This window comes from Corvus cornix, chromosome 3, assembly GCF_000738735.6.
Source record: "Corvus cornix cornix isolate S_Up_H32 chromosome 3, ASM73873v5, whole genome shotgun sequence".
Taxonomy (NCBI): Eukaryota; Metazoa; Chordata; class Aves; order Passeriformes; family Corvidae; genus Corvus; species Corvus cornix.
This window is the reverse complement of record NC_047056.1, coordinates 94,700,556-94,726,052: the sequence shown is the minus strand read 5'-3', so window position 1 is coordinate 94,726,052 and position 25,497 is coordinate 94,700,556. Positions and strand designations below refer to the sequence as shown.

Here is a 25,497-nt window from a genome sequence, read left to right as displayed (position 1 = left end):
CGCCCAGTGGTATGTACATACTAAACTGACCAAGGATTAGAGCAATGTATTGAAGCTATTGAAGTTTTAACAGTGTGGTATCATCAGCTCACAGATTACAACTGCCCTACCACTCTTACAATTTTGTATTCTCAAAAACTGACTGCACAAATGATGATCTCCTTCCTTAAAAATCCCCACCAGAAGCATAACTGTTTAACTGGTACTGAAAAAATTATAACCTGCTTACTGAGACTTATCCTTGTTTTATCCCACCTTCAGCAAAATCTCTCCAGATGACTGGGGTTTGCAATAAACTATCCTGTTGTTCAACATTGAATGAAACATGGGTAATATTTCTCTCTTAAAGAGAAAGCTATTATTTCCATAAGAATGCCTGCTCATTGGGGAAGGAGGTGTGGGTAGTCGCTTTGTGTTCTGAAATCTATATCCCCCTGTGCTATCAGACATTACCAAGGGCATGAATGAGCCACAGGCATCCTTTTCTGTTTGTTCTGTTTGCATGAAAGAATTGTATGGCCTAAATCTATGCAATAAGGATTCCTAAAAATAATCCATCCTTCTCTGTTTTTCTGCTGCCACTTGCAGCTGTCCATCAGAAATGAAATGTCCCAGTTCTGTGTATGCATGGATTCTGTAATGTGCTGCTGCTTCAGTTTGTGTGTTGGGCCAAAAGGTGACTAAATGGACTTGACTTACATAGAACAACAAAGCAGCTGTTGGAAAAGTTATGCCTGGTTCCCAGTTTTCAGGGCAACTTTCACCTGGGCAGGGAAAATGCCTAGATGAAATATCAGATATGTGATTCATCTCAGTGGTTCTCCCATCAATGATAGAGTGCTACTTATGTCTAGAGTCTCAGCTTCTCTAAAGTGACAAATGTATAAAAGCCTCATTTGATGTGTAATACCAAATAATATTTACACAGTGGAGACTACAGTTTCCCCCACTTATAAAGGTGATGTCTATTTTTAGCTGCTAATAAATTTGAGACTTGATTTATCAAATAGTTTCTAAAAGCAACTGTATGTCATAGCTAAACTACTAATCAATTATAAACCATTAGGTAACTTCCTGGATAGTTGAAGTAATGATTCACAACTTCTGGTACGAGTTCACAGTAGGAAAGATCTGTGACACCAGCACCATAAATGCAGCTAAACAGTTAGGATGTTTCCTTTTTTATTTTTGTTGTGGTAACTTTTATACTTAAAACATCCTTTCTCACCTTGTTAATAACTTTTGAATGGAATTTCTTTGTATATATGTCTCTCCTATACAGTAGAATAAAGCAGGCCATTGGGAGAGTTTTATTGCCAAGTCCTAACACAAAACCATGAACCTTAATTTTTAATGAAGATTAGTTTCTTTCTAACAAAGATGCACAGAAGGACTATTACTATATTTTACATGTTTAATGGATTTGCTTCTGCAGTGCAAGTACAGGCATCAAAATATTTAAAATCCACATGCTTCACATGTAAATCTTAAATACAATTCCGGAGCAGCAAGGAGAAATACCACTTGTTACTCCTTGGAATTTACCCTACATATATTATTATTATCTCAATATCTGTGCTTTTGAACCACATATTTTTTTGACATTGTGCATTAAAAATATTTCTTGCAACAAGCTGCAATAAAAACATATTCCACAATACTCTCCTGGACTAAAACCTGCGAGGGCCCAAGACATGGCTGGCTATGTTAGTGCTGTGTGAGTGAGACAGAAGCAAGGAAGCATCCCACATCCCTACCAAAACCTTTGAGGAGTCAAGTGCTGCCCAGTGAGGTACCAGGGGCATGGTGCAGGTTGGTGCCATCAGGTCCATCCCTCTCCCTGATGGTGGGGCACTTCCATTTCTCCAGCACTGGTTTTGGTGTGCTCACTGGAGACTGTTCCTGAGAGAGGAGGGGTTTTTTTCCTCCATGTAAGTGTGCTGTTTCAGCCCAGCTGAGCTCTGCCTGGCAGGGAGCCAGCCCTGTGGAAAGAGCAGGTAGACATGTAGGATCCAAGCTGACCCATAAGGAGGACTATGACTTCTACTCAGGAGAAATAAAAGAAGAGAAATCTGTGTCAGGGACAGTGGCAATGGTATCTGCAGTGCATAGCGTGTGTGCATGCTGACAGTCGGTCAGATGAGTGACAAGTGCGGAGAGGTAGCCAGGACCTATCTGCTAAAGGGCTTAAAATTCCCCAGCCTGAAAGCATTTGCTGTGATTTCCTGTAGCCTTGCTCTATACTGACTTTTACCTGCACCTTTTTGGTGTGTACCCTCAGGGTATCATAGTAACAAGAGTAATACCAAGGTGTCCTTTTCCCTGAGGAGCATTTATTCCTACCACTGTAGTACCGTCCTCTCCAACTAGGAGACTTTGCAGTCTAGGCATTGCAAGGCCTGCCCATACATCCTTTGTATTTTAACAGACTAGTGCAGGGGGAAAAATGGAGCTGTTGTTACTTTGTTTTGTATTTTAGAGAGTGAAAATGAAGATGTTTGTTCTGCTCCAATATATATATAAACAAGCTCTAGAATTTGTATTTCCTCAAAATTTGATGAGATGCTGTAGCAGGTTGACCTTGGCTGGGTGCAAGGTGCCCACTAAGCTGCACTATCACTCCCTTTCCCAATGGGACAGGGGAGAGAATAAGATGGAGAACAACCAGCAGGTGAGATAAGACAATTTTATTACAGTGAAAGAAAGAAATGAGCAAGAGTCTGCATGCACATAAGTGAAGGGAAAAGTTAATCTCTACTCCCCATCAGTGACCGATGTTCAGACACTTCCTGGGAAGCAGGGCTTCAGCACATGTAATGGTTCCTCCAGGAGGCAAACTTTGAAGAATCACAAATGCCCCATCTTCTTCCTCTCTCCGTTAGCTTTCATATCTGAGCTGACATCATATGGTATGGAATATCCCTCTGGCTAATTTGGGTCAGCTCTCCCAGGATCTTGCCCACTCCAATCCCTTTGATGGGGGAAGGAATGTCAGAGTGCAGTAGCGAAAACGCTGGTCTGTTATCAACACCCTTCCAGCTACTAAGGCAAAGCACAGCACTGTGAGGGCCATGAACTTTACCTCAGTCAGACCCAATACAGATGCTTAAAGATAAATCATAGCAGCTCAGTTAAGATTTCGTTAGCAACTTCTTGGGCCGAATAACTCTTCACACCTTACTCTCCCATGAGTTAAACAATTCTAGCCCTGGGATGACTAGTAACTTCTGAGGAAATACCTGTCTTTAGCTGCCTTCTGAAGCTACTATGCTTCTATAAGGATTTTGGGATTTGCAGGTGGATATAAATGTACTAACTATTAAAATTTAAGATTCATTAGTACAAATAGGAATTACATATGTCAATTAAAACTATATTTGAAGGAGGATAGAGGAACTGATCCATTTTAATCTTATATTTTAGTGTGATATTTGACTGTATCAGTACATTAAATCTAATATATTAAAACTGTGGAATAACTTAGGTTGGAAGATGCCACTGTGCCATGCCAGCTAGAATGCTGTCCTGAGCACTGGGCAATCTTCTGCCCGCTCCGAGCGGGGGAGAACAAAAACTGATCGCGGCATGGGAGGGCAGGTGAAGCACCTGCTTGGGTTTGCCTTACCCATTGATGGCGGGGGTGTGCAAAGGAGGTAGGAAAGAAGCAGAGGGACTCCTTTGTGGGGGAAGAGGGTTTATTGGAGAGGAAAAATCCCCAGAGAAAGGCGAAGCAAAGTGCCTTGCAGGAAGTCTTGTACCGCCACCATAAGAGTGTGGAAAACACACAGTAACCAATGGAACGTCAGCCAGGGGGTGTTACCAAGGCAGGGAGAAGGAATCACAGCTAATGGAAGAAGGGGTAGGCAGGGAGGAGTAACAACGGCCAATTAACTATCGAAATACATAGAACTCTCTGGAAAGATAACCTAATATGAGAAATAAGGGGAGGGGAGGTCTGAGGTCAATGGTAAGGCATGGATTTATATATTTTTCACAGCCTTTTGAATGCTCAAGGCTTTTGGGCTGTGGAAACATCAAACCAATGGACCTTTTGGTCCACTTGATCCGGCTGGCCCTGGGGTTGGTCATGGTTCACCGCAACAGGAAGATACTTCTAGAGACCATCAAGTCCAAGCCTCTGCTCAGCGCAGGCTACTTTCAAAGTTAGAGCAGATTTCTCTGGGCTTTTTCATGTGAGTTTTGAAAATCTTCAAGGACGACGGTTCCACAAGAAAATAAATCTCTGGGATGTCTTTAGCCTTTTCTTCTCTTTCTCAGGATCCCCCTACTTCTTGTCCTGAGAAGGTGACCGCCTTCCAAAAACTGACAGAGGACTCACAGTCATCACCCTTGGACCTCTTGGATGTATTCTGTCCAGCCTCATGGATTTGCTATACCCAGTTAACTGAAGTGTTCCCTTCCTTAATCGTCCTGGATGTGCAGCTCAGGAGTATAATGTAGGGGCTGGGTGAACATCTGCAAGTGCTGTAGGACATGCAGGACCTGGGCTCCAGGCAAGCAGCAAACTCCTGAGACAGCTGGTCTGGCCATCCCTTCTTCAGCACAAGATGAAGCTTGGGTTCTTACCTCTGCAGAGTCTCTGTGGAAAGTTGTGACTGACCTTTGGACTATTAGTGATCTGCCACAATTATTTCTGTGCCCATGATCCACATGATCCTATTACTCCAGAGACAGGATATCTGGCATCTAGGCTATTGCCATTAGATAGGGAATGCCACTGCTGTTCATGGTGGTAAGAGATATAAGAAATGTTTGTGATTTCTGTTTAACACCAAAACTTGTTTCTTGGATACAATTGCACAAAAGTGAATTTGTTTATGTTGGTTGTTAAATGTGCAATGACTGTATATCTGATCACAGAACCACAGACTCAGCTAGGTTGGAAAAGACCTTTGAGATCACCAGGTTCGACCTATGATCTAATGCTACTTGGTCAACTAGACCATGGCACTGAGTGCCACATCCAGTCTTTTCTTAAACACCTCCAAGGATGGTGACTCCACCATCTCCCTGGGCATCCCATTCCAATGCCCAATCACCCTTTCTATGAAGAACTTCTTCCTAATGTCCAACCTAAACTTCCCATGGTGCAGCTTAAGACAACGCCCTCTTGTTCTGTCACTGTCTGCATGGGAGAAGAGACCGACCCTCACCTGGCTACAACATCCTTTCAGGCAGCTGTAGAGAATTGTAAGGTCTCCCCTGAGCCTCCTCCAGGCTAAGCAACCCCAGCTCCCTCATCCACTCCTCAGAGTGCCTGTGCTCCAGGTTTTTCATCAGCCTTATTGCCCTTCTCTGGACATGCTTCAGCACCTAAACATCCTTACTAAATTGGAGGCCTAGAACTGGACACAGTACTCAAGGTATGGCCTAACCAGTGCTGACAACAGGGGCAGAATGGTCAGTCCTACTGGCCATACTATTCCTGATACAAGCCAGGATGCCATTGGCCCTCTTGGCCATGTGGGCACGCTGCTGGTTCATGGTCAGTGTGCTGTCAATCAGATGATGAGATACTTAGGAATGCGTCATGTGAAAGAAAGTTGAAAATGCAATTGGTTTTGTCCTGAAGTTTATCCTCCTATTCATTTGCTTTTGGAAAAAGGAATTAAAACATCAGCAGAAAAGTCTTAGCCTCTTCCTCCCAGCAGTATTAGTCTGGGAAGGACAACATCATCATCTCTCAGATTCAGAGCACTTTGAGAGCATCATCATTTCTCAGCTTCAGAGAACTTTGACGTTCCTTGTTCCATATTTTTGAAGGCATAGTTTTGGACAGTGGTGCAATGGTGCAATGGTGCAGTTAGAGTGAAGAGTTCCAAATGCACCTGTATTTATCATGCTGTGTTTAGTTTGAGGCATCCTAAATAATTTGTGGAATCTCTTGTAAGTGCTGCCAATTACTATAATTGGACCCAGAGGTCACAAGTGTATGTATCACTACAGCAAAGCCTTGTTCTGTCAGTCAAGAGTGTAAATTTCTGACAAATGAAATATATAAAAGAGTTTTTTGCTCTTGCTGATATATTATTCTCCAAGTGTCTAAATACTGAAGAGAAAGTTAGAAATAAATAGGATTTGTGGCTGTTGCCAGTACCACCACTTATTTTCCTACTATTAAGTAAGTATTAATGTCTTAAGGTATTATTTTGAATCACTTCAGAGCTAATTCCAGTCTACATAGGTCTTTTTTCCCCTTGGGCTTGGCTAGTTGCTCTATTTAGTCTGTATATTATAGCCTTATGAAAGCGGCATGGGTTATGCTTTAGATGATAACTTTTGAAAGTTTCATGTTTATAAGTATGTGTTAATTGTAAGGCAATTATAATTAGTTCATGCTAATGCAGATTCCTGCTAATGTGTTACACTTTTCAGAGTAACATTAGCATGAATCTGCATTAGCATGAACTAATTGTAATGGTTATCATGTTTTCTTTCCTGGGTCATCAAAAAATTATCAAACCTGTGTTTCAGCTTAACTTGTCATGATGGCTGGATAGAAGGAGTAATGAAGCCAGTCACAGCACAAGGAGATAAGCTATGTTATCCAGGGTTATTGTAGCACTAAACCCTCTATTGTGGAGTTATTTTCTCTTATTTAGTTTTGACTGAGATATAAAAAGTAGATAATGCAGTCAATGATTTCCTCATTACTTAAGTGTCTGTCACCTTTTGTTGAAAACTCTGCTAAGGAAATGTTGCTTCTGTTGTTGCTGTCAGTACTTCCTTTAATCACAGACAGGGTTGTGGAGATGTTGCATTTTTTGAGATGTAATACAGTCTGAAAGAACACATATTAGTATGGATATTGTAATATTTTCAGAATATTTTTGAAATTCATCTTCTTTAACATTTCCTTTTATTCGAAATCAAAAGGACACAATATATGTCTTTAAATGTGATATGGTGTGTGATGATAAATACATTGATACAATGACAAAGTGTTTGATATATGGCAAACATGATTTATTTACTTTCATTGTAACTTCTCCTTTCCACAAAATCATCATGTTTTATTTGTGTTCTTGATAACTAATTGGGAATGGTGGCTATGGCAGAGGATGATAAAAGAAAATACTTTTACTAAAAACCCCACAAAGCAGATGAATCATTAGCAAGTTCTGTTTCGATATTAAATTAGCTTTTGGAAAAAGGAATTAAAACATCAGTGTATATGTGAAATTGGATATTGGATGTTCATCAGCATGTATGTGAAATTGGATATTGGACAATAGTAATCTAGTAAAATCTTGAGAAAACATAATTGGACAAGTCTGGGCCATCTCATCAGAATACAATGAAATAAACTGACAAGACAGGCTTCTCACTCGCACCGCTGTGTGTGGGAAACATTTTGGCACAGGCTGCCTTTGCAGCAGGGTGCGTCTCATCAGGAGCTAAGAGGAAAGGTTGTTTCCTTGGGAGGGCAGAGGAACTGACAGCTCACAGGGAGTGATTGAAAGGTCTTGCAAAATCTCTACTATTTTCAGCAGTACCAGACAGACAAAAAATATATCAAGTCTTAATATGTTCTACTTGGGCCAGCTTTGCCATTGCAAGTGGGGTCTGTGTTGCTCTGACAGAGAACACATACAGTTTTGGCGTAAGCCCTGGGAGGACAGGTGCTGCTGGTCCTGATCCACTCTTCTGCCAGCGCTACATGTTTCAAGGACTGATTTTAGGAGTAACTTGGAACTGTTGCTGATGCTGGTGTAGGTTGTATCAATAACAGCTTCAAGTGAGACACAGAAGAGACACACTGGTAATGAGGTTATCTTTTTAGTTCTTCCAGGAACGGAAATGATAACTGGTATTTGTTGATACACTCCCTAGATACCCCTTAAAAAGCTTAACCAAATATAATTATGCTTGTGGGAGTGGTATGAAGTTCAGATTTGGCTTTGGTAGGTTGAACCAACAGCATATTGTTAGAAAGCTGAAGGCAAGCAGCCTTGATGCAGCACTTCACCACCTGGTTGCATAGAATCATCATAGAATTGTAGAATAACTTGGGTTAGAAGGGACCTTAAAGATCATCTGGCTCCAACCCCCTTGCCATAGGCAGGGACAGCTTCCACTAGAGTCGGTTGGGGGTCAAAGCCCCATCCAACCTGACCTTGCACACTTTCAGGGAAGGAGCATCCACAACCTGTCTGGGCAACCTGTTCCACTGCCTCGTCACCCTCTGAGTAAAGAATTTCTTCCTAATATCTAACCTAAATCTCTCCACTTTTAGTTTAAAACCATTCCCCCTTGTCCTGCATGAGCCTGTGTGCTCTGAAAGAATTATGGTAATGCTGTAGTGATAAGCCTTTGATTTATGATGGTTTGTACCACCCAACAGCTTGTGAACAGGAAACCTTGCCTACTTTTAACACCCTATCTGAAGTCAGATACCTTTACAGACCTCCCACATGAGTGGCTGCTGTGAGCAGCCAAATCCCAAATGCTTCTTTTCTGCTTAAGAAGCATCAGTGAGTAGGTTCCAGAGAGGGTCCTTCTCCTTCAGCAGTGCCAGTGGGACAGAGAAATCTAAAATCCTCAAGTATGAAGCCCAAAATAGACAGAAACAATAATACAAATGAAAACAAAAATGTAATATACCCCAGTTAAACACAAGAGGCAACAAAAGACATTCAGAGGAGCATGAGCACAGAATTTCCAGTGGTTTAAGATCTAGTTACAAACATTATTCCAAAACCTTTCTGTAGTAGCTGACAAAGAAATTTTTCCTAAAGCAAAAGCCCTGAGACAAATGTAAGGAAAAGTAAGTACAGAGAGAGAATGTATATGATCCTTAGAGTGAAAACAGTCAAAATTCATTCCATGAGGCTTGTGGGGATGGTAGGAAGGCAGCAGTGTTTAGCACAGAGCAGTGCAGGTAGCAAAGTCTAGGAAGTGCCTATCTTTTCCAAAGAAGTGATGCAACATTTGAAAGACAAAAAGACAGGCACTCACTGGACCACACTCAAATATCTAACCTGGATTGTCTCCAGTACTGTACTGCTTCAATAGAAGATGCAAGGTGCCCTTGGTGGCTGACTCTGCCCACACACCATTTCTTTGCAACCATCACTGTATAAGTAAAGCTCAAATTCTGAAATCTCTTTTCTCTGAAATTTTATAAATTGATGTGGATTTTCCCAGTATGTTTTTGACACATTTTCTCCCTGAATGTTACCATATTCTTGCAATCAAAATGCCTCACATGCTAGTTGTATTAGTTTTCTGGGGAGGGAGGTTTGGAGCATAGGGGGCGCTCCCAGAGGCATTCCTTGGAAATGGCTGAACATGACCACAAGGGCCACAAACAGGACCTGTGAGGCTGGCATCCCTGAAAGGGCACGTTCTGACTTTCCAGTCTTTGGGTTCACTTGATTTCTAGGATGTAAAAAGCAGAAAAATATTGTCTCATCTTGGACCTGAAAGTCAAGTTGAGCTTCTTTCCTTCTGGGAAGTTGCAAATCACAGTATAAATCCTTGTTAACTTCTGCCTTATATTTCACTTATCAAGCACTTGAGCTCCTGAGTTGGGTGTTCTGTAGATTTGGACCTGTGAAACATTCATTTTCAATTGACTTACTTTTTAGCAGAAAAAAATGTAAATGGAGAAGGAAAAATAGCATCTAGCTCACTTTGCTATGGCTATTTTAGCAGTCCAATTATAAGTGGAGTAGAAAGCAAAACATTTTTATCATTCAGTACCATAGAAAGGCCTGAGCATCTTCATGCAGCAGATCCTTTTAAGTGCGTAGATATTCATTTCACAGAGGCCTTTTTGCACACGAGAATTATTTTGCTTCACATTTCTGCTTCTCTGTAAAGTGGGGATTTTTTTAGAGGGTTTGAAGTTAGTACTTTCTAAACTTAACTTGTTTTTTTATGAATTAATTCTAGTTCTTATTATATCACTAAAAAAAAAGAAAGGTGTACTGAACTCAAAGGTCTTATCTCTCTTATTTTAAAGAAATTGAAGGAAAGTTTCCAAGCAAAACTATAAAAGTATGATCTTTATTAAACTAAAACCAGCTATGTAAGTACCCTGTGCTGCTCTGAGGAGCTTTCTAAATACATATATTATGTATAGCTACAGGTTAAAATCTGAACACTGATTATGATAGCTATACATTTATTATCTCTAAGCACAGCAACCTATAATGAAAACAGATGTAAATAGGATCAAATCAATATCCAATCACAACAATTAGTATTTTTCACTGAATTTGAGGATACTTCCAGCTTGGTATCATAAGCAAAGACTCTGTTCCTGCTACATGTGACTGTCTAGCTGTATACTGTTGACCAAAGTTAATTTGCCTACTGCTAGGGAAACACCTTGATGTTAAGAACATACCACCTGCTGTATTATTTATACTGTGTCTGCATCTATGAGTCTGTTTTTAATTTAGTATTGCATTGCCTTAACTCCCAGCTGGGAGCTTATAAAACAACTGAAGGTTAAATCATCAGTTAACATCATTGAAACCTGTTTCTCTTTTGCCTTTTTTTCTCTCCCCAGTGTGTAAATCCCTCCAGTTGCCCACATATTTTCATTTCTACAGCAGAAACCACTCCAAGTCTGCTTTGGGTAAAGATTCTCCCTCAAATTACCTGTGTAGGTAAATTTCAAACAACCAAAGGGAAAAAAAATAATCTAAGGATTTTCTGTAAAATCAGAGAAAAATCTTTGAGACTGATAGGGCATTTTAAGCAATAAACTGGGTATTACAGCATGCAAATGAATGAAAGGAAAGCAGCAGGGGAAAGCAGAGGCTTGTAGAGGGAAAGGTGACAGTTTTGCTGAGGAATTCTCCTGTCAGTTTCCCTAGGGAGGAGAGAAACAAAGTGGGGAGAAAGTGGGAGGAGAGCAGTGTGAAAAGGCTCTTGGATACCATGGAGATGGGTACAGTGTAAAAAATCTGTATACTGTAGATAAGTAAGTGGGAGGTTGATATCAAACTCCTACCAGCCAGAAACTGGCTTTGTGCAGGGTAAACATGTTAAAGGGCTGGAGAGCAGGAAGCATTGTCTAAGAGTTTGCCATACTGTTTGCCTACTTAACACTTAAGAGAGTGAAGGAAATGGACAAACAAATGTTTTTTGTGTTTTTTCATATGTCTGTTCTCTTATCTATATCCAGGAAGGGTAAACTTTTTTTTTTTCCCCCATTGAAGTTGTCTTACTACTTCAGACCTGCTTTTTTTTTTTTGTCTCCTTTTAATTTCAGTTTTAATTTGATTAACTGTGAGCTCATAATAAATTCATAATGCTTCTTCATTGTTTGTGAATGTGGGGAAGAAAATGTGACAGATTCCTGTGGAACTAAATGTTACTTTATGTCTGAGTAAGACGGTATGTTTTTAAAATTCAGTCTTTGTGTTACACTGCTTTGAAAGACTGTCTCTGCTCATTTTAGGATTTCTTTGTTCTCTGCTTCTAATTTTTATGCTTTCGATGCCTGTAAGACTGCTGTTATTTATATCCATGGCCATAAGGAAAATGCTATCGTTTGTACATATGACATTGTACTTCCAAGAATTATTGGATTTTTTAAAATTCTAAACTGTGAGAAACACTGTAGAATGGTGAGTGTGGTTTTTCAGAAAACAGTTATTTGTGCTATTGATTCTTCCCAAAATACAAGCTGCCTACTGCCTATGAAATGGGGTAAGGCAAGCTGATTTTTTTTTTGCTTTTTATCCACAAGCTTAGCTGTAGACTAATGCTAAAACAAGTGAATTACTTTTGTAAGAGCTTACATTTAAATGCTCTGCCTTGTGTGAAATTTAGATGAGTTGGATGGGGAGACGGTTCTCATCCCTGTCAGTTGTACCCATTGCTTTTTGTTCAGGGAGGCTTTCTGGCCACAGACTGACTTGTGAAGTAGTAATAGCAATAAATGCAGTGTTTTGCAATGGCCCTGCCTCTGCATGTGTGCATTCAGGAGGAAGCATGGTGCAGCAAGGTTCTTAGGACTTTAATTTATCATGCTGGAGGACACATAAACTGAGGTGTTCCTTGTCCTGGGCATACTGAAAGCGAGTATTGGAAAAGCCCCGCGGGGAGGAGTGGGGATGTGCCGGGCTGCTGTAGGGGCTGCGCGTGTCTGGGTCTGAGCAGTCTCAGCCCTGGCTATTAATCTTGGCCAAACAGCAATAGCAGTCTTTGGGAAAAATAAAAATGTCTCTATTCCCTAAAATATTTCACTTCCTGGATTTTCAGAACTTAATGCCAGCTGTGATGGTGCTTGGGGTCTTCTTAGAGTTTGGAAGCCCAGGATTTCCTGACAGTGGTGGTGCTGGCCTGCTGTTTATAGAAACTAACTGGGTTTTTTCTTTTAAGTTTAGGACTTTAAAGGGTGCATGTTGACCTTCAAGGGTAAATTTGAAGAAGGCATCTTAGAGCATGATTTTTAATTGTTTTTTTTCTCAGAAGCAGCAACAGAAAGGCCATTTTTTGGGCTTTTTTTTTCTGTACCAGTCAAAAACTTTAAGCTACGGTTTTCTACTGATGCTGGTATCATTGTCCAGGGTGCAAATTCTAGATTTAAAAGTCAGATTAAAATGAAGTATTAGTTGCTTTAAGTACAGGTTGTTGCTAGTAGGTGTCCCAAAGCTGGTTGTCTGCACCACAGTCGGTGAATTCAATATGTAAATCTGTGAAGAAGGATGAGGTCCTGCCTGCAGGAAAGGGCCAATGGTGGTGGTGAGCTTCTGCAGCATTTCTCACTGGCTGCCAGAAGCATTGCACCATGGTGGATGTGGTGAACCACAAAATTGGGATCTCCTCTGTCCCCATTCCCTTGAGTTTCCCACTCAAGCTCCTGGAGTTTTGTGGTATCCACTGGAACAGGCTGTGTGGAGGGGAAAATGCTGTGCTTCAGAACTTGGACCTGAGTGATTTACAACAAGCTGGATGCCATAACCCCAGAGCCACATGTGAAATCAGGGACAGCAGCATCACTGACTGATAACATACTATCTTTCTAAGATGAGCATATTTGATTATGGTCTTAGGTCCTTTTAGTCAACTTTTGATATTGTAATCAATGGGAGAAGGTGAAACTTACTTTACAGGCAGGTAGTAAGCAGCTAAGTTTGTAAGATTCTTCTCTGTTTGCAGTTCCTAATGAACAGGATTCACATTTAAATCACATGATAGTAAATCTGGATTCAGTTTGAGAGCGCAAGGCTTGATCAGATGCAGCAAATGCAGCATTCCAGAAATCTCTGGCTCTTCTTCATATGATAAAATATATATATATCCATTAACACCTTTCTTTGTTTCTTTGTTGACGCAGGTTCTGCCTGGCATACTGCAGAAGCATTGCTGTATTTTACCTGACAGGAACACAGGTAAACTTTTTTCTTAATGAGTTAACATTGTGATATGATTTGGAGAAACACAAACACAAATTGGATTATATAGAGAAGTCTTGTTTGCTATTTATGGTCATTGAAATGATCTTATAGGGAGTGCTAACGTGGATGTTTTGTTTAAATTACCTGCTTTCATGTAAAGATTTTATGTATTCTGTTAACATTCTGGAGGTGTCACATTGTAGAGGCTGCTCTCAGGTCTTGCTTGTAAAGTTATTTGTATGAACTTCTGAAGCATTACTATGTTGTTAATTATAAAGTTACAAACTTTGTCAAGAAAAGGGGTTTTTTAAGTCTGCAGTCTGGTCCTGGTGATTCCCAAAAGTACTAAGCATTAAGTCACACAAAGCTCTGACTGCGGATAAATGCTTGGCCTACGCTTATTTTTCAGAGTAAAGAAGTAGACTAAAGGAGTAGACAGAAGCAGTAGCACAACACTACCTTATTGTTGTGCAGGAGGAAACTTAAAGTAATGTGTTTGTGAAAGAACAAATACATTGATGAGAATGATATTGGAAGAGGAGACAGACATGATTTAATTTTACATTCTTTTATTACAGAAAAAAACAATTTAGTTTAAAATAAGTTTTAAAATCCTACAAAAATACTATAAATTGAGTGAAAGTGACTGTATATGCAACTCTGGGTATGATTTGACAGACTAATTTCAGAGAAGTAGGAGGAAAAATACAGATTTTTTTCTATAGCTTCTTAATAGAATATATGTGATTGCTTGCATCTCTTAAATCTGCATCCCCCTTTCCCCCAGTAGGTACCATTAAAATAAACCAGTTTGCTCCTTGGCATGCTATTACCTGTATTTCAGGCACAGTTTGCACTAAGGGTAATTACAGAGAGAACTTGACAACTGTGTTGAACTGTAGTTGGATTTGTGGTTACCTGCCAATGTTCAAATGAAATTTAAAATCTGATTTCCATTTTAGACTGTGAACATGATAGAAATGCTCTAGTAAGATAGTTAATAACACACCCCTTGCAGCAAGAATTTCAAAGTTTGTAATTAGTGAACAAATTGCAGCCAGACTTTGGCCTTCATAATAATTTCAAGATTTACTGAAAATTGGGCTTGATATAATGACCTCACCCCAGTCTATGTGCTCCTTTGCTAACATCCTGTGATGGTTATTTTTTTCCTTTTATTTTTAATATAAGAACTTGATCCAGATTCCATTGACAACCAAACTCAACTTACCTAAGTGTGTCATGTAGATATCAAAGCCAGAGTTACATGAAGTGATGGCCTGGAGCTGAGCCATAAGACTGACCATTTATCTGGAGAGGTTACAATATGCCTTTACAACCAGTATCAAGAAAACCATTTATCTAAAATCTCAGCACCTTCAATAGTGCCTTCATTTGGACAAGGGAGGAGCTTGCTAATGTAAAATTTGTATTTTAAAACTTTGAACTAAGCTTTTTGAGGAGGAAACCTATCAGGTTTTGTTATGTAACAGCTGCTGTACAACTCAAACACACTTATGTGTGAAAATATCTGCACTATTGCTTCTGTGTGACTGTTGCAGTATTTTTTTTATGCTTTTTTTTATGCTTACCTTGCTTAGTGGGGAGTTGCCAGCAGGTGCAAAGTAAATGATATCTGTGTTCCATTTCCCCCCACTTCCCCCACTTACAGTGTTTAAACACTTGGCAGAGAGAAGGAGAAGGAGAGTTCAGACAACATGGGGGATTTTTCACCTCCTTTCTGGAGCAAAAGAATGACTGAATTACAGTTTGATTAATTGCATCTGTTAAAATTAAATGAAACTTTGCCTTGTCAGACCTTATGTCTAAATCAACTAGTCCAAACTAAAAAGAAGAAATTCAGTAAATTTGTGTAAATGTGGAATGTGCTATTTGCATTCAAATGTATACATCATACATAATCTTGTCCAGCCCCATTCTCAGTAAATGAGCCCAGAAGAATTACCTGATTGTGAGCTGTAAGTCTGTTTGCGTTCAGCTGTTGACATTTGGAGGAACTGAGCAATGTATAGGCTTGGGTGTTGTTCCTAATAAATACAGAATGATAAGGAGAAATGGACTAGGTGGAGGGATGGGAGAAGAGAGAGGGGAAGAACCATATAATGAGGCTCACAAAACCATTAGGGAAAAACAAGATGCTGAAGGGAGTAAGGATGAGTGAAAAGGAGAGAGGCAGTAGCAGTTTCTTAACCTACAGCTGTTCAACAGTTCAAGCGTCGGCAGCTTGGTGTTCTTGGGCTCCTCATTCAAGAGTCCCCCATGACCAGCCTCTTCCACGCTATCAGCACTGGAGCTGCACTTCAGGGAAAGAAATAAGCCCTTGGGAATGGTGGGGCCAGTGCTGCCAGGCCATCCTTTTGTCTAGCTGCCCTTCAGACCTCAGTTTGATTCTTGGGGAATATATGCAAGTAGCCTGAGAAGAAATATGTCCCTGGATTGCCTGTACTCCAGAAAACTGCACGTCTCACTGTCCCTTCCTACACTGTGTAGGAGTTTGAAGTGACCGCACTTTGTCAGTATTGGTATTCTGTATTTGTAAACTGGAGAAAAAAGCTATGCATGGAAAGATAGGTACATGGGAGCAATGATCTCCTTTCGGTGGTGATGGTGTGTTAGTACTTCCACCATGAACTGTTATTCTCAGTGCTTATAACTTAACTATAAAAATATATCCTGCAAAGAGTTTCAAAAAGGAGCATAAAAAGTGTAATTCAGCCATTCCATAGCAATGCAGTTTTGGAAGAAGATACATATTTAATGAGATTAGGTGTTTCAAAGGTTAAAGAATGATTAATCTTCAAACATGTAAAGCCTTTACAAAATCTAATTCTCGAAATAAAACACTGAATGCAGCTAGTAGGTTGCTGGCATTAAGCTCTGCTAACAGACAGTGATGTTTCATTTCTTAAGTGTTAATTTATTTTTGGCTTTCCATTAATGATATTTTCATAACTTAGTTAAAAGTTCATATAGCATGCACTGGCACAATGTGTGCTCATTATTGTGTTATACAATATACAATACAGAACCTGTATTTGTCACATACTCTATGCCTCAAGAAGCAAAAGATTGCAGACCAGACACCTTTATTCTACACTTCCATCTTATATGCCATAATTATACTGTAAGAAGTGTATTGATGGCCCTGCTCAGTTTCTTTCCATCTCCTAACCAGACAGCAACAACTGGGGTGCATTAGCAGTTATTAAGTTAAATGGAAGAAAAGCAGCTACATGCTCTGTACAGGAGTTAGTAATGTGATCATAAGGGGAAACAGTGTGAACGTACTAATGATCTGGTGGGGAGAAGCTTGCTTATTTTCTTTAATTATAACCCTCTCTCTCTCCAGCTTCAGCTGGGAGAAATAACCCACCTGTTTTGATGGGCATCCACGACTCTCGTATTTCCTTTATAAATATTTCTCAGCAATGATCCATCCCATTACTGGGAAATCTTGAGCCAATTCAGAGGTCCTTCCCATTACTGGAGGATCATTTCTGTAAACCTTAGACAGATGCTAAGGCTGTCCTTCCTCCCTCCCTTAGTAAGGTTCTTGGTTATGGTAATGCATAAGAGAGCTGTTCATGCAGTATGAGCAGTGCCCTTGGTTTCTACCCTCAAAATGAAGATAGCCATTAAATGCAATATATTTTGGCATTCCTAAACAAAACAAAAAATTGAGGGGTAGGAATGCAGATTTGAAACAGAGAAGTCAATGTACCCTGCTGTGTGTTGCTTTTTATTTAAATGTATGTATTTGTAAAATTTATTTTTGTTTCCAGTCTTGCTTGAAGTAGAACTCTTCAGGCAGTACATGTGGGTTGTTTAGCCATAGAAAATTTCATGCAAATGAAAAGAGGAAATATATCTGAGAGCTTATGCCTTTGTGTATGCTGTGTTTAAGCAGTCTTAGAGCAGATAAGTGAATTATTTGGAATTTGATTTTTGCTTATCCCAGGGCTCCCTGTATCATGATCTGGCACAATAAATGAACCTCAAGGTGAGCACAAATATACTTGGTGCAGTAAAACATAATGGGACTCATTAATAGAAGGTGCTTGGTGTGATTTTTACCTTGCTGCAGCTGTTAAATGGACATTCTTGCACTGCAGAGACGCTGATAGCTGTGTTTTGTCTGTCTCTGTTGTGCTCTTGATACACAATTATTAGTTTTCTGTCATGTGAGGAAATTGCACAAACAGCTTCTATGCTATTCTTTTCCATCGTAGCCGTGAGTTTGATATGTGGTGGACCACAAATTTGGACTCATTTTTTCCACAGAAGATCCCAAAGGAAGGAATGAATCAATAGTTACTAGCAGCGTCTTGGGCTGATTCATTCTTTGACGCTTTAATCTTGAATATCCCCTCTCATTGTGAAGGAGAACATAGGTACAATAAAGAGCATCTGCAACTATCTTGCTGACTTGATTCTGATAAATAGCTGTCTTAAACTTTGAGCAACACTCTTAAAAAAAAAGTAAAAAAGATTGATGCTGTCTCAAGTTCCTTCATAACCCATTTTCGGGTCATCTCTTGTGTGCTGATATTGAACTTGAGTGAGATGTTAAATCCTTCATTATAATCATCCTCTTTTGTCCACTGCATTGCCTAAAATTTCACTGAAAAAAAGTGTGACCATGTTCTGCTTTCTGCAAAGAATGAGTAGTATCTTCTTGAGAGAGTGGTAATTGCTTTATATACAAAAGCAGGAATTTAATAATAACCAATCTCTTCACTGGGTAAAGTACAGCCCAAGACAGGAATGTTTCATCCTTTGCTTGTTTGCTTTTCTTCCTGTTTCCTGAAGGGCAAATATTGAACAGTAGAAAAATCGAAGATGGTATTAAATAGAATTCCTGGACTAAACTTTACTAAATTGGATAAAGAAGTTAACATTGCTCTTTTTTTCTTTAACTACAACTGTGTTGCCTTATTAGCTTTTAAAATACAAGGAGTGTGAATTGGTGCTCAAAACCCATGTGTTTTATAACTGGCAAATATGTTGCTACCTGCTACCTTATTTTTTATAAATATGTGTATATATATATATTTATTGAAATGCAATGAATGTTTGTAAGAAGAGCCATCCAGATGACTGGGTTGACAATGCGTATGTATGAACTGTACAGCAGCCAGTTTGATTTCACAGAAGGAGTTACAGCATAGTGTTCAGAAGCCAAAGTCATGTTACAAAAATATCTTTACCATAGCATATTATCTTCCATCTGAAGATTTTGAAGTATTAATTGTGATGAATTTTTGTCTTGTGCCATTGTGATAAAGAAATTTTTTCCTATCATACCTTCTTCTATCAAAGAGGAAGTCAGATTATCAACTACTGCCACACAAGAATATTCACTAAGGTGATATATCATCCTCTTTAGAAGTTCTTTGCTGAAACTGAGGTTGTCCTTTTGCTTTCAAGATGTAACTATAGATTTTAGACAGTTCCTGCAGATTTCACCTGCTGTCTGCTTGCTGAGTTAAACATGAGCATTCTCAGATGTTCAGCTGCAGGCTGCCTGCTGGTACTTTCCAGCCCAGTTTCCATGGAAATGGGAATTAGAGGGGTGAAAATAAAGGAAGAATAAGTGTTTTCTTAATCTTCTAGTCAATCCGGAAGTTCTCTTACCTTGGCATCAAGGTTGTTTTGCTTTTAGTTGGATAGGCATATGATGCCAACTTCTGCAAATTCAAAAATAAATGGAACTCGCTTTTTCGAGCTGTTACAAGCAATGCCTGTTACCATGACTCTGTAGAGGTGCTGGGGATCACCAGAAGAGGATGAAGAAGGAAGAACTGAACTGGACTGTGGAAGAATAAACTGCTGAAAGGATGTGTGGCAATACCCAGTGGCCATTTTAGACTTAGTACTGCTAGATATCTATCTAGAATAAGGAATTGTACACTTTCAAACTAGCCAGAAGACTACCTTGTCTTATTGGATCTGCATGTACCTAGGATTGTTCATCTTGATCCACTAAAATCTGGTCTCTTTGTGTGTGCAAAAATATAAGCAGTTTGGGGTAGACTCATACTTCACAGGGTCCAGTCTATTATCTCAAGACCGATAGGATCTCAGACTTCAGTATCCAGACTTTTAGCTGTAAAACTAATCAACACATATTAGTCCACTTAAAATAATTGGACAGGCTAGAAGACTGGATATGTGTGAGCATAAAAATGTTTTAAAGCTCCAGGTGGCACAGATCTCTGTGCCATTCTGCTTGCGGTGTAAGAAGGATGATCACAGCACACAGTGCTGGTGCTTCAGTCTTTGCATGGTGTTCTAGTTGGTTGCAAGCATAGTACAAAGACCTTTTTGGAGTTCCAGGTCCTCTACTATAACTAGCTCATCCAGGGAGGTGTTTTTCCCCTTTTATTACTGTTATGAGAAGTCACAGTTGTACTTCACCCAAAACTATGTAGTCTTAAAACCAAAACACTGAACAAAAGACTTCACTAATGTTTAGATGTCATGTTAAATGTTTCAAGATTGATAAAATACACTCCCCTGAAAGGCAAGTGTTGCCTAACCCCTGTGCTCTCAGGACTGGATGTAAACCATTAGCTGTAAAATAGCACATTCTCAAAAGTCTCACCCTCATATGTGTGGGGGGAACAGGGTCTGAAAAAAGAATTCTGACTTGGTGAAGCTTAATTCTAGAGACAGATGTGAGCATGTGTGTTTGCATTCTCTTTGCCTAACATCGTAAGAGTCCTGGTAGCTAAAGGTGTGTAGGAAGGAAATTCTCTCTAGAAAACAGCATGCCTTTCAAGAAAACTTACTTGACCTTTATTTCTGAAATGTTTTGTGAAGCATTCCAATGTGTACAGCTCAGCTGCTGAAGGAAGAGAGAACTGTGCATCATCAGCCGCAGAAATTGCCGGCAGCTCTGATAACTGGCCATGTTAATCATGTGATTAAGTCTTGATAAATGAAAGCTGTAAGTAGAATGACTGATTTCTGTATGCCACAGTTTGGGATTTTTATTTTTTCATGCTTTCATCTATTTGTGAAATGGTTGCCCAGGCAGTATGTAAATCACATGGACTGAGGGGCTCTGTGTGTGTGAGTGTACTGTACACGGGCACTCTCTTGTGGAAGAACATGGTTTTGAAGTTCACTGCCAAAAGGTATGTCTTGGCCAACATAGTGCAGTGTGTGGGTAGAGGTAAAGAGTGTGTAATTGAGCAGAGAAATCAAAAGACAGACATTTCTACTCATACAGTGAGTAAGATAAAATGTTAGTATGTTTTTCTAGAACAACTATAAGCCAATGGCGAGGAGCACAGGGAATTCTTATAGGTCGCAGAGGAGTATAGCTATAATGCTGGAGGACTCTTGAATTAATTAGTTTTACGTGGCTTCAGTAGACCACACTGGTATTTCATTACTCTTAGAGAAATTTGACTGTGGACCAAAATAAATTATTCCCTTACCTTTTAAAGCTCTCAGGGGTACCTACACAAAAGTATCTGCATTCCTCGCTTCAGTAGCATCCTGCCTCTCCTGCTATGTTGAGGCACCTCTAAAGCAAGATCAGACCTCTTGGCTGGTATGTATTAATCATACATAAGTCAGTTGTGCAAAGTATAGAAGTAATAGATATGTTTTATTTGGTACCATTTTTTAAACATTTAATTATATTCCTTTTTCCCTTAAATTGCAATTTAACTGTGTAAGTAGATTGTTATCCTAAAGAGATATCTGTTCATGAGCTTTGAAGGCACCCAGAGGAGTAAGCAATCGAAACAGCATTGGAAGTGACCACCAGTCTTTTATTCCAGATTCACATCATTTGCATCACAATCCTTCAATTTGATGGAAGCTCTTCAAGGTTTTGAAGAGTAAAACATTTTTTTTCAGGTTTGTGGGAATAATGGAATTTGTCATAAAAGTTTTCTTGAAAAAAGAATGTAAGTTAGAAAAAATAAGGACTAGAGTTCACATTGCTAACTTCTTAAAGGAATCTATTTTATGAAATTCTTGTCTGCTTTATTTTGTCCTTCTTCACCCACCCCCCACTCCTCCACCACCCCTTTTTACTAGAAGAGTGGGAGAATATGGGGAATTGGGTGCTGTATCTAAGATGCCCACAGTGTTAGATAACTTTTATTTTCATAAGATGCCTGAACAATCTTTGCCTGCTGTAAGGCATGCTTCTTAATTTGGAATAGTCTGCCTCATATTTTGAACTAGTATTTAACTCCCTAGGATAGAATAACAGTTTAAAAAAGATGCAGCATGCAAGTATCTCCATGATTAAAACCATCAGAGTTCTCTTTCATTCTAGTTGTGCATTTTCCAGAAAAGGGCAGCCTACTTCCACTGATGTACTGGTGGAGACTTTTTCCAGATGTACCTTTTTTCTTTCAGCTGACTTTATCAATGTACAGTTTTCCTGTCCTTCCTATATCTTCTTGTATTAGCTGGTTGGATGGAAGTACTAAAACATATACTTTGTTATCAAAACATCTGAGCTGTTCATGCTTTCCATTCTACAGCCATATTATCTATGTTTAAAATGGTTTACTTTGCTAGAATGATTTTATTTGTAGTAATGCTGTATTACGTGGTTCTCCTGCCTTTTGGGATACTATAGGAGCTATAAATAACAGCTGCTAATGTCTACAGTCATGCACAACAGGAAGCAATTTAACCACTTGTCTCCTTTCTGTCACAATGGGAAATATCAAACATTTCTGCATCAATTATGCATATGATCCCCAAAGCATTAGTGGTGCTTATTGTAGAAGTATATTATCAGAGGCAGTGCTGCACCCTCTGCATTTGAGACTAAATGGTAGCAAATGTTTCCATGCATGTGGTTTAGTTGTCTCAGTGTGACTGTGCATTGGGTAAGACACCAGCTGTATCTCCAGAGAATCTCTCCCTACCTGCCAGCCAAGAGGAGCGATGCTTTTAAGCAGGGAAAAGCAGGGGAAGAGCCTGGGAATGGCAAAACCTGACACATTAACTTATCCTTCTTGACACAAAGATCATTGGGGCAGGGAAGGAGCAGAGAAAGTGAAGGTGTTTCACCATAAAGGAGGCTGATATTTCAGTATATCTCTATGAAACCCATGGTACAAGATCAGATGCATGTTGTCACTTGTAGGTTGTATTAATTTTATTAAAATATGTTGGTTTGCTAGACTGAGGTAGTTAAATGTTAAGTGAGGGAGTTTGAATATGTAGTTGGCCAAAGCTGCTGTCCCAGAGTTCCCCAGGTCTTATCTGGACACAGCTTAAAATCAGGGAATAAGTGAGGGTAAGAGTACAGTACCAGGGAAACTATGAGAAGCATAACTCACAACTGTGCTCATTTGACAGCAAACCTTGGGGATGAATCATCTGCAGATTTTCAGTGGTATATATAGGAAACCTAAACTTACCAAAGAATAGCTATGGGATGACAAAAAGCCATGGGGGCACTTGGAGTTTTTCTTACCTTACGTAATGGCTTCTTGAATGTCCTTTATAAACCAAGGGCTGATCCTCTGTACTGTACCATTAAACCTTGTGAGCCATGAGCCTCCATACTGAACATGGGCAGAACAATGCTGGAGGCTTCAGCTGACAGAAGTTTAATTCATGAACCACCTTCACAAATATATTTGGAAATTGTGAGTCACAGAAATCAGCCCACAAGGCATAAGAAATTACATCATGGTTAAGCTGCAGGTGATTATAAATGTAAGGGATAAGATAAGCTTCAGGGAAAGGCATGTATATATTGAAAATGCTCCAGTACTTTCTGCTCCCCTTCTAATTTGGAGGGCAGTTGGAGGAAGCAATACAAAATTGAAAAGCTGAAGAGGAAGGATCAGGATGGCATGGACTGTTAATACCATGTGTTAAAGGATTTGTCCTTTCTTTCCTTACCATAAAGATTTGGAAATCATCTATAGCTATGAACATCTGTCCATTAGGACTAGTGATCAATGATTCATATACCTGAGTACAAATGTTTCTAATGTAGGGTATTTGCACTAAATATATATAATGATTCTTTACCAAAGATCATTAGAATTTGTTGCCCAGTGCTAAAATTTTCTCTCTCCTGTTTCTATGGAAACTGTAATACTGATAAGACACAGTAAACAAATGCACTGTATTATAAGCCTCCCCTTTAGCAGGACATTTATTTTATTAATATCTGTCCAAATTTGTCTGGTGACGGATATTGTTCATTTAACCATTCAAACAGTAAAGTATCTATTTAATTTTCACTGAAGACTTATCTTCTAGCTTTGAGGGCTTTTACTTGCTCTTAAATAATTTTTCTAACCCAGTGGTGAGTTGGTATGTGCCAGTGCTTGCTGCTGGTAATATTTGCTTAGCTCAGAGGAGAGTAGTGAGTACTTTTATGAAGCGCTTCAGAACTAGGAAAATCTTAAAGTGTAGAAGTATACTTGTTGCTAGCTAATGCTGAAAATAATAGCTTATTTTGCCTGTGATTCTTTTGAATGTGTTGCGTGGTCTTTTGGGGCATAGCTGGAAAGGTACAGCCTGCTGTTTAAGAATTAGACAGATGTTTGTGGAACAAATTACACCTCAAAAAGTGGAGTGTCATCTTCCCGAACCATGCACAATTGTGGTCTTGAAGTATTTTACTCAGCAACATGTGTTCTGTACATTCTAGAGTGCCAAACACTGACCTCTTCCCGACTTGCTCTGGCCGGGAGGACTGGCAGGTTGTAGGCAGAAGCAGACAGTGCATCTCCTGCAGTGCTGAGGACCATATGTCTTTCAGGCATGTGCCAACCCAGGGAGCTTGAGTTGAGGTGGCAAACTTCATACTCACTGGCAATACAACAAAATTCCAGCATGATTGCTGATCTTGCCTTCTGTTTTAGAACCTTCATTCTGTGAAATCAGTTTCAAGGTGACTAACTATGTTGAAAAGGGTAAGGAGGTTTTCAAAAATTAAAACTGAATAAATTGTTCAAATGAGTCAATAAATGCTATGCCTATGCTGTACTTCTTGAGTGGTTTATGGGGAGCAAAAAGTCAAAGCCCAAATAGCCAAGGTTAGGGATGGAGAAGCCTGTTTGATTTTTATGTGCTGAAAAGATTGCTGGCACTCAGATTATTAGGAATTTACTCTGAACTCTTCCCCTAGGCTGCGGATGGCAATGAGGTATTCACCTTTGATCCAGTTTGTAACATTAAATACACTTTAGCAACCTAAAGAACTGCCATAGCGTAAGAAAAATACTTTTCCTTTGCTATGAAAAGTTTATGATGATTATTTCATTGAAGACCTGCTGTGTTAAATATCTAAATGGACACAGCTTAAAATCAGGGAAGAAGTGAGGGTAAGAGTACAGTACCAGGGAAACTATGAGAAGCATTGTTTCATATACATTCATATACATGTATGGAAGCATGTATCATATACATTGATAACTTTACTTCATGGTAGTCAATTTAAAAAGGCTTTAGAGAAACTGGTGGGAATGGGTGTGCTAATGAAGGAAAGCTGCTGATCTAGAGAAAGACAAATCATCACTCAAAGCCTTGATGTACTCATGGCAGTGGAGACAGCAAAACCCCAATTTGTAGGTTTTTATTTTCAGATTCTTTAGCTGTATTATGAATATTGTTACTGCAACAGGGACTGAGATAATCTATCTGGATTTTGGATGTTGGATACAATGGTGACAAATGGTGTTCCTCAAAGACTTTGAGGTTCAATAAGAAGTAGGTGCTTAAGGTATTTACTCCTTTGTGTGCAAACGCAAGTGTCTTGGTATCATCCAAAATAAAGCCTCTTTAGGTAGGGCATTAGGTTTGACAGGGGCCCTTGAGACACTTTTTACTGCTTCAGGGAGACGGGCTCCATGAGCGAGCCTCTTGTGCTTTTTCATAACTATTAACGCAAGATGCAAATGAAGGCACATCAGCCTGCATAGGCAGGGATGTTTTTGAAGGAGTAATAGTATTTTATTCTACCTTTTTTTTCCCCATGGGGGTTAGACCATAAGCCTTCATTATCACAGTCTTTCCATTTCTTGTGTTTACTTGAAAAGAGATAGATTGCACCATACATCATTGAACATATAAAGGGGGCTTATAAAAAAGG

The 25,497-nt window shown here is 39.4% G+C and overlaps 1 protein-coding gene across 6 annotated transcripts in view; it reads left to right on the top strand.

Moving 5' to 3' along the window:
• DLGAP2 (DLG associated protein 2) overlaps positions 1-25,497 on the top strand; it is a 459,270-nt gene that overhangs the window by 68,070 nt on the left and 365,703 nt on the right. For all 6 annotated transcript variants that reach the window (XM_039568661.1, XM_039568657.1, XM_039568656.1 and 3 more), the window contains exon 2: positions 13,322-13,376. In XM_039568661.1, coding sequence (XP_039424595.1) covers positions 13,322-13,376 — 55 coding nt within the window. The remainder of the gene's footprint in view (positions 1-13,321; positions 13,377-25,497) is intronic.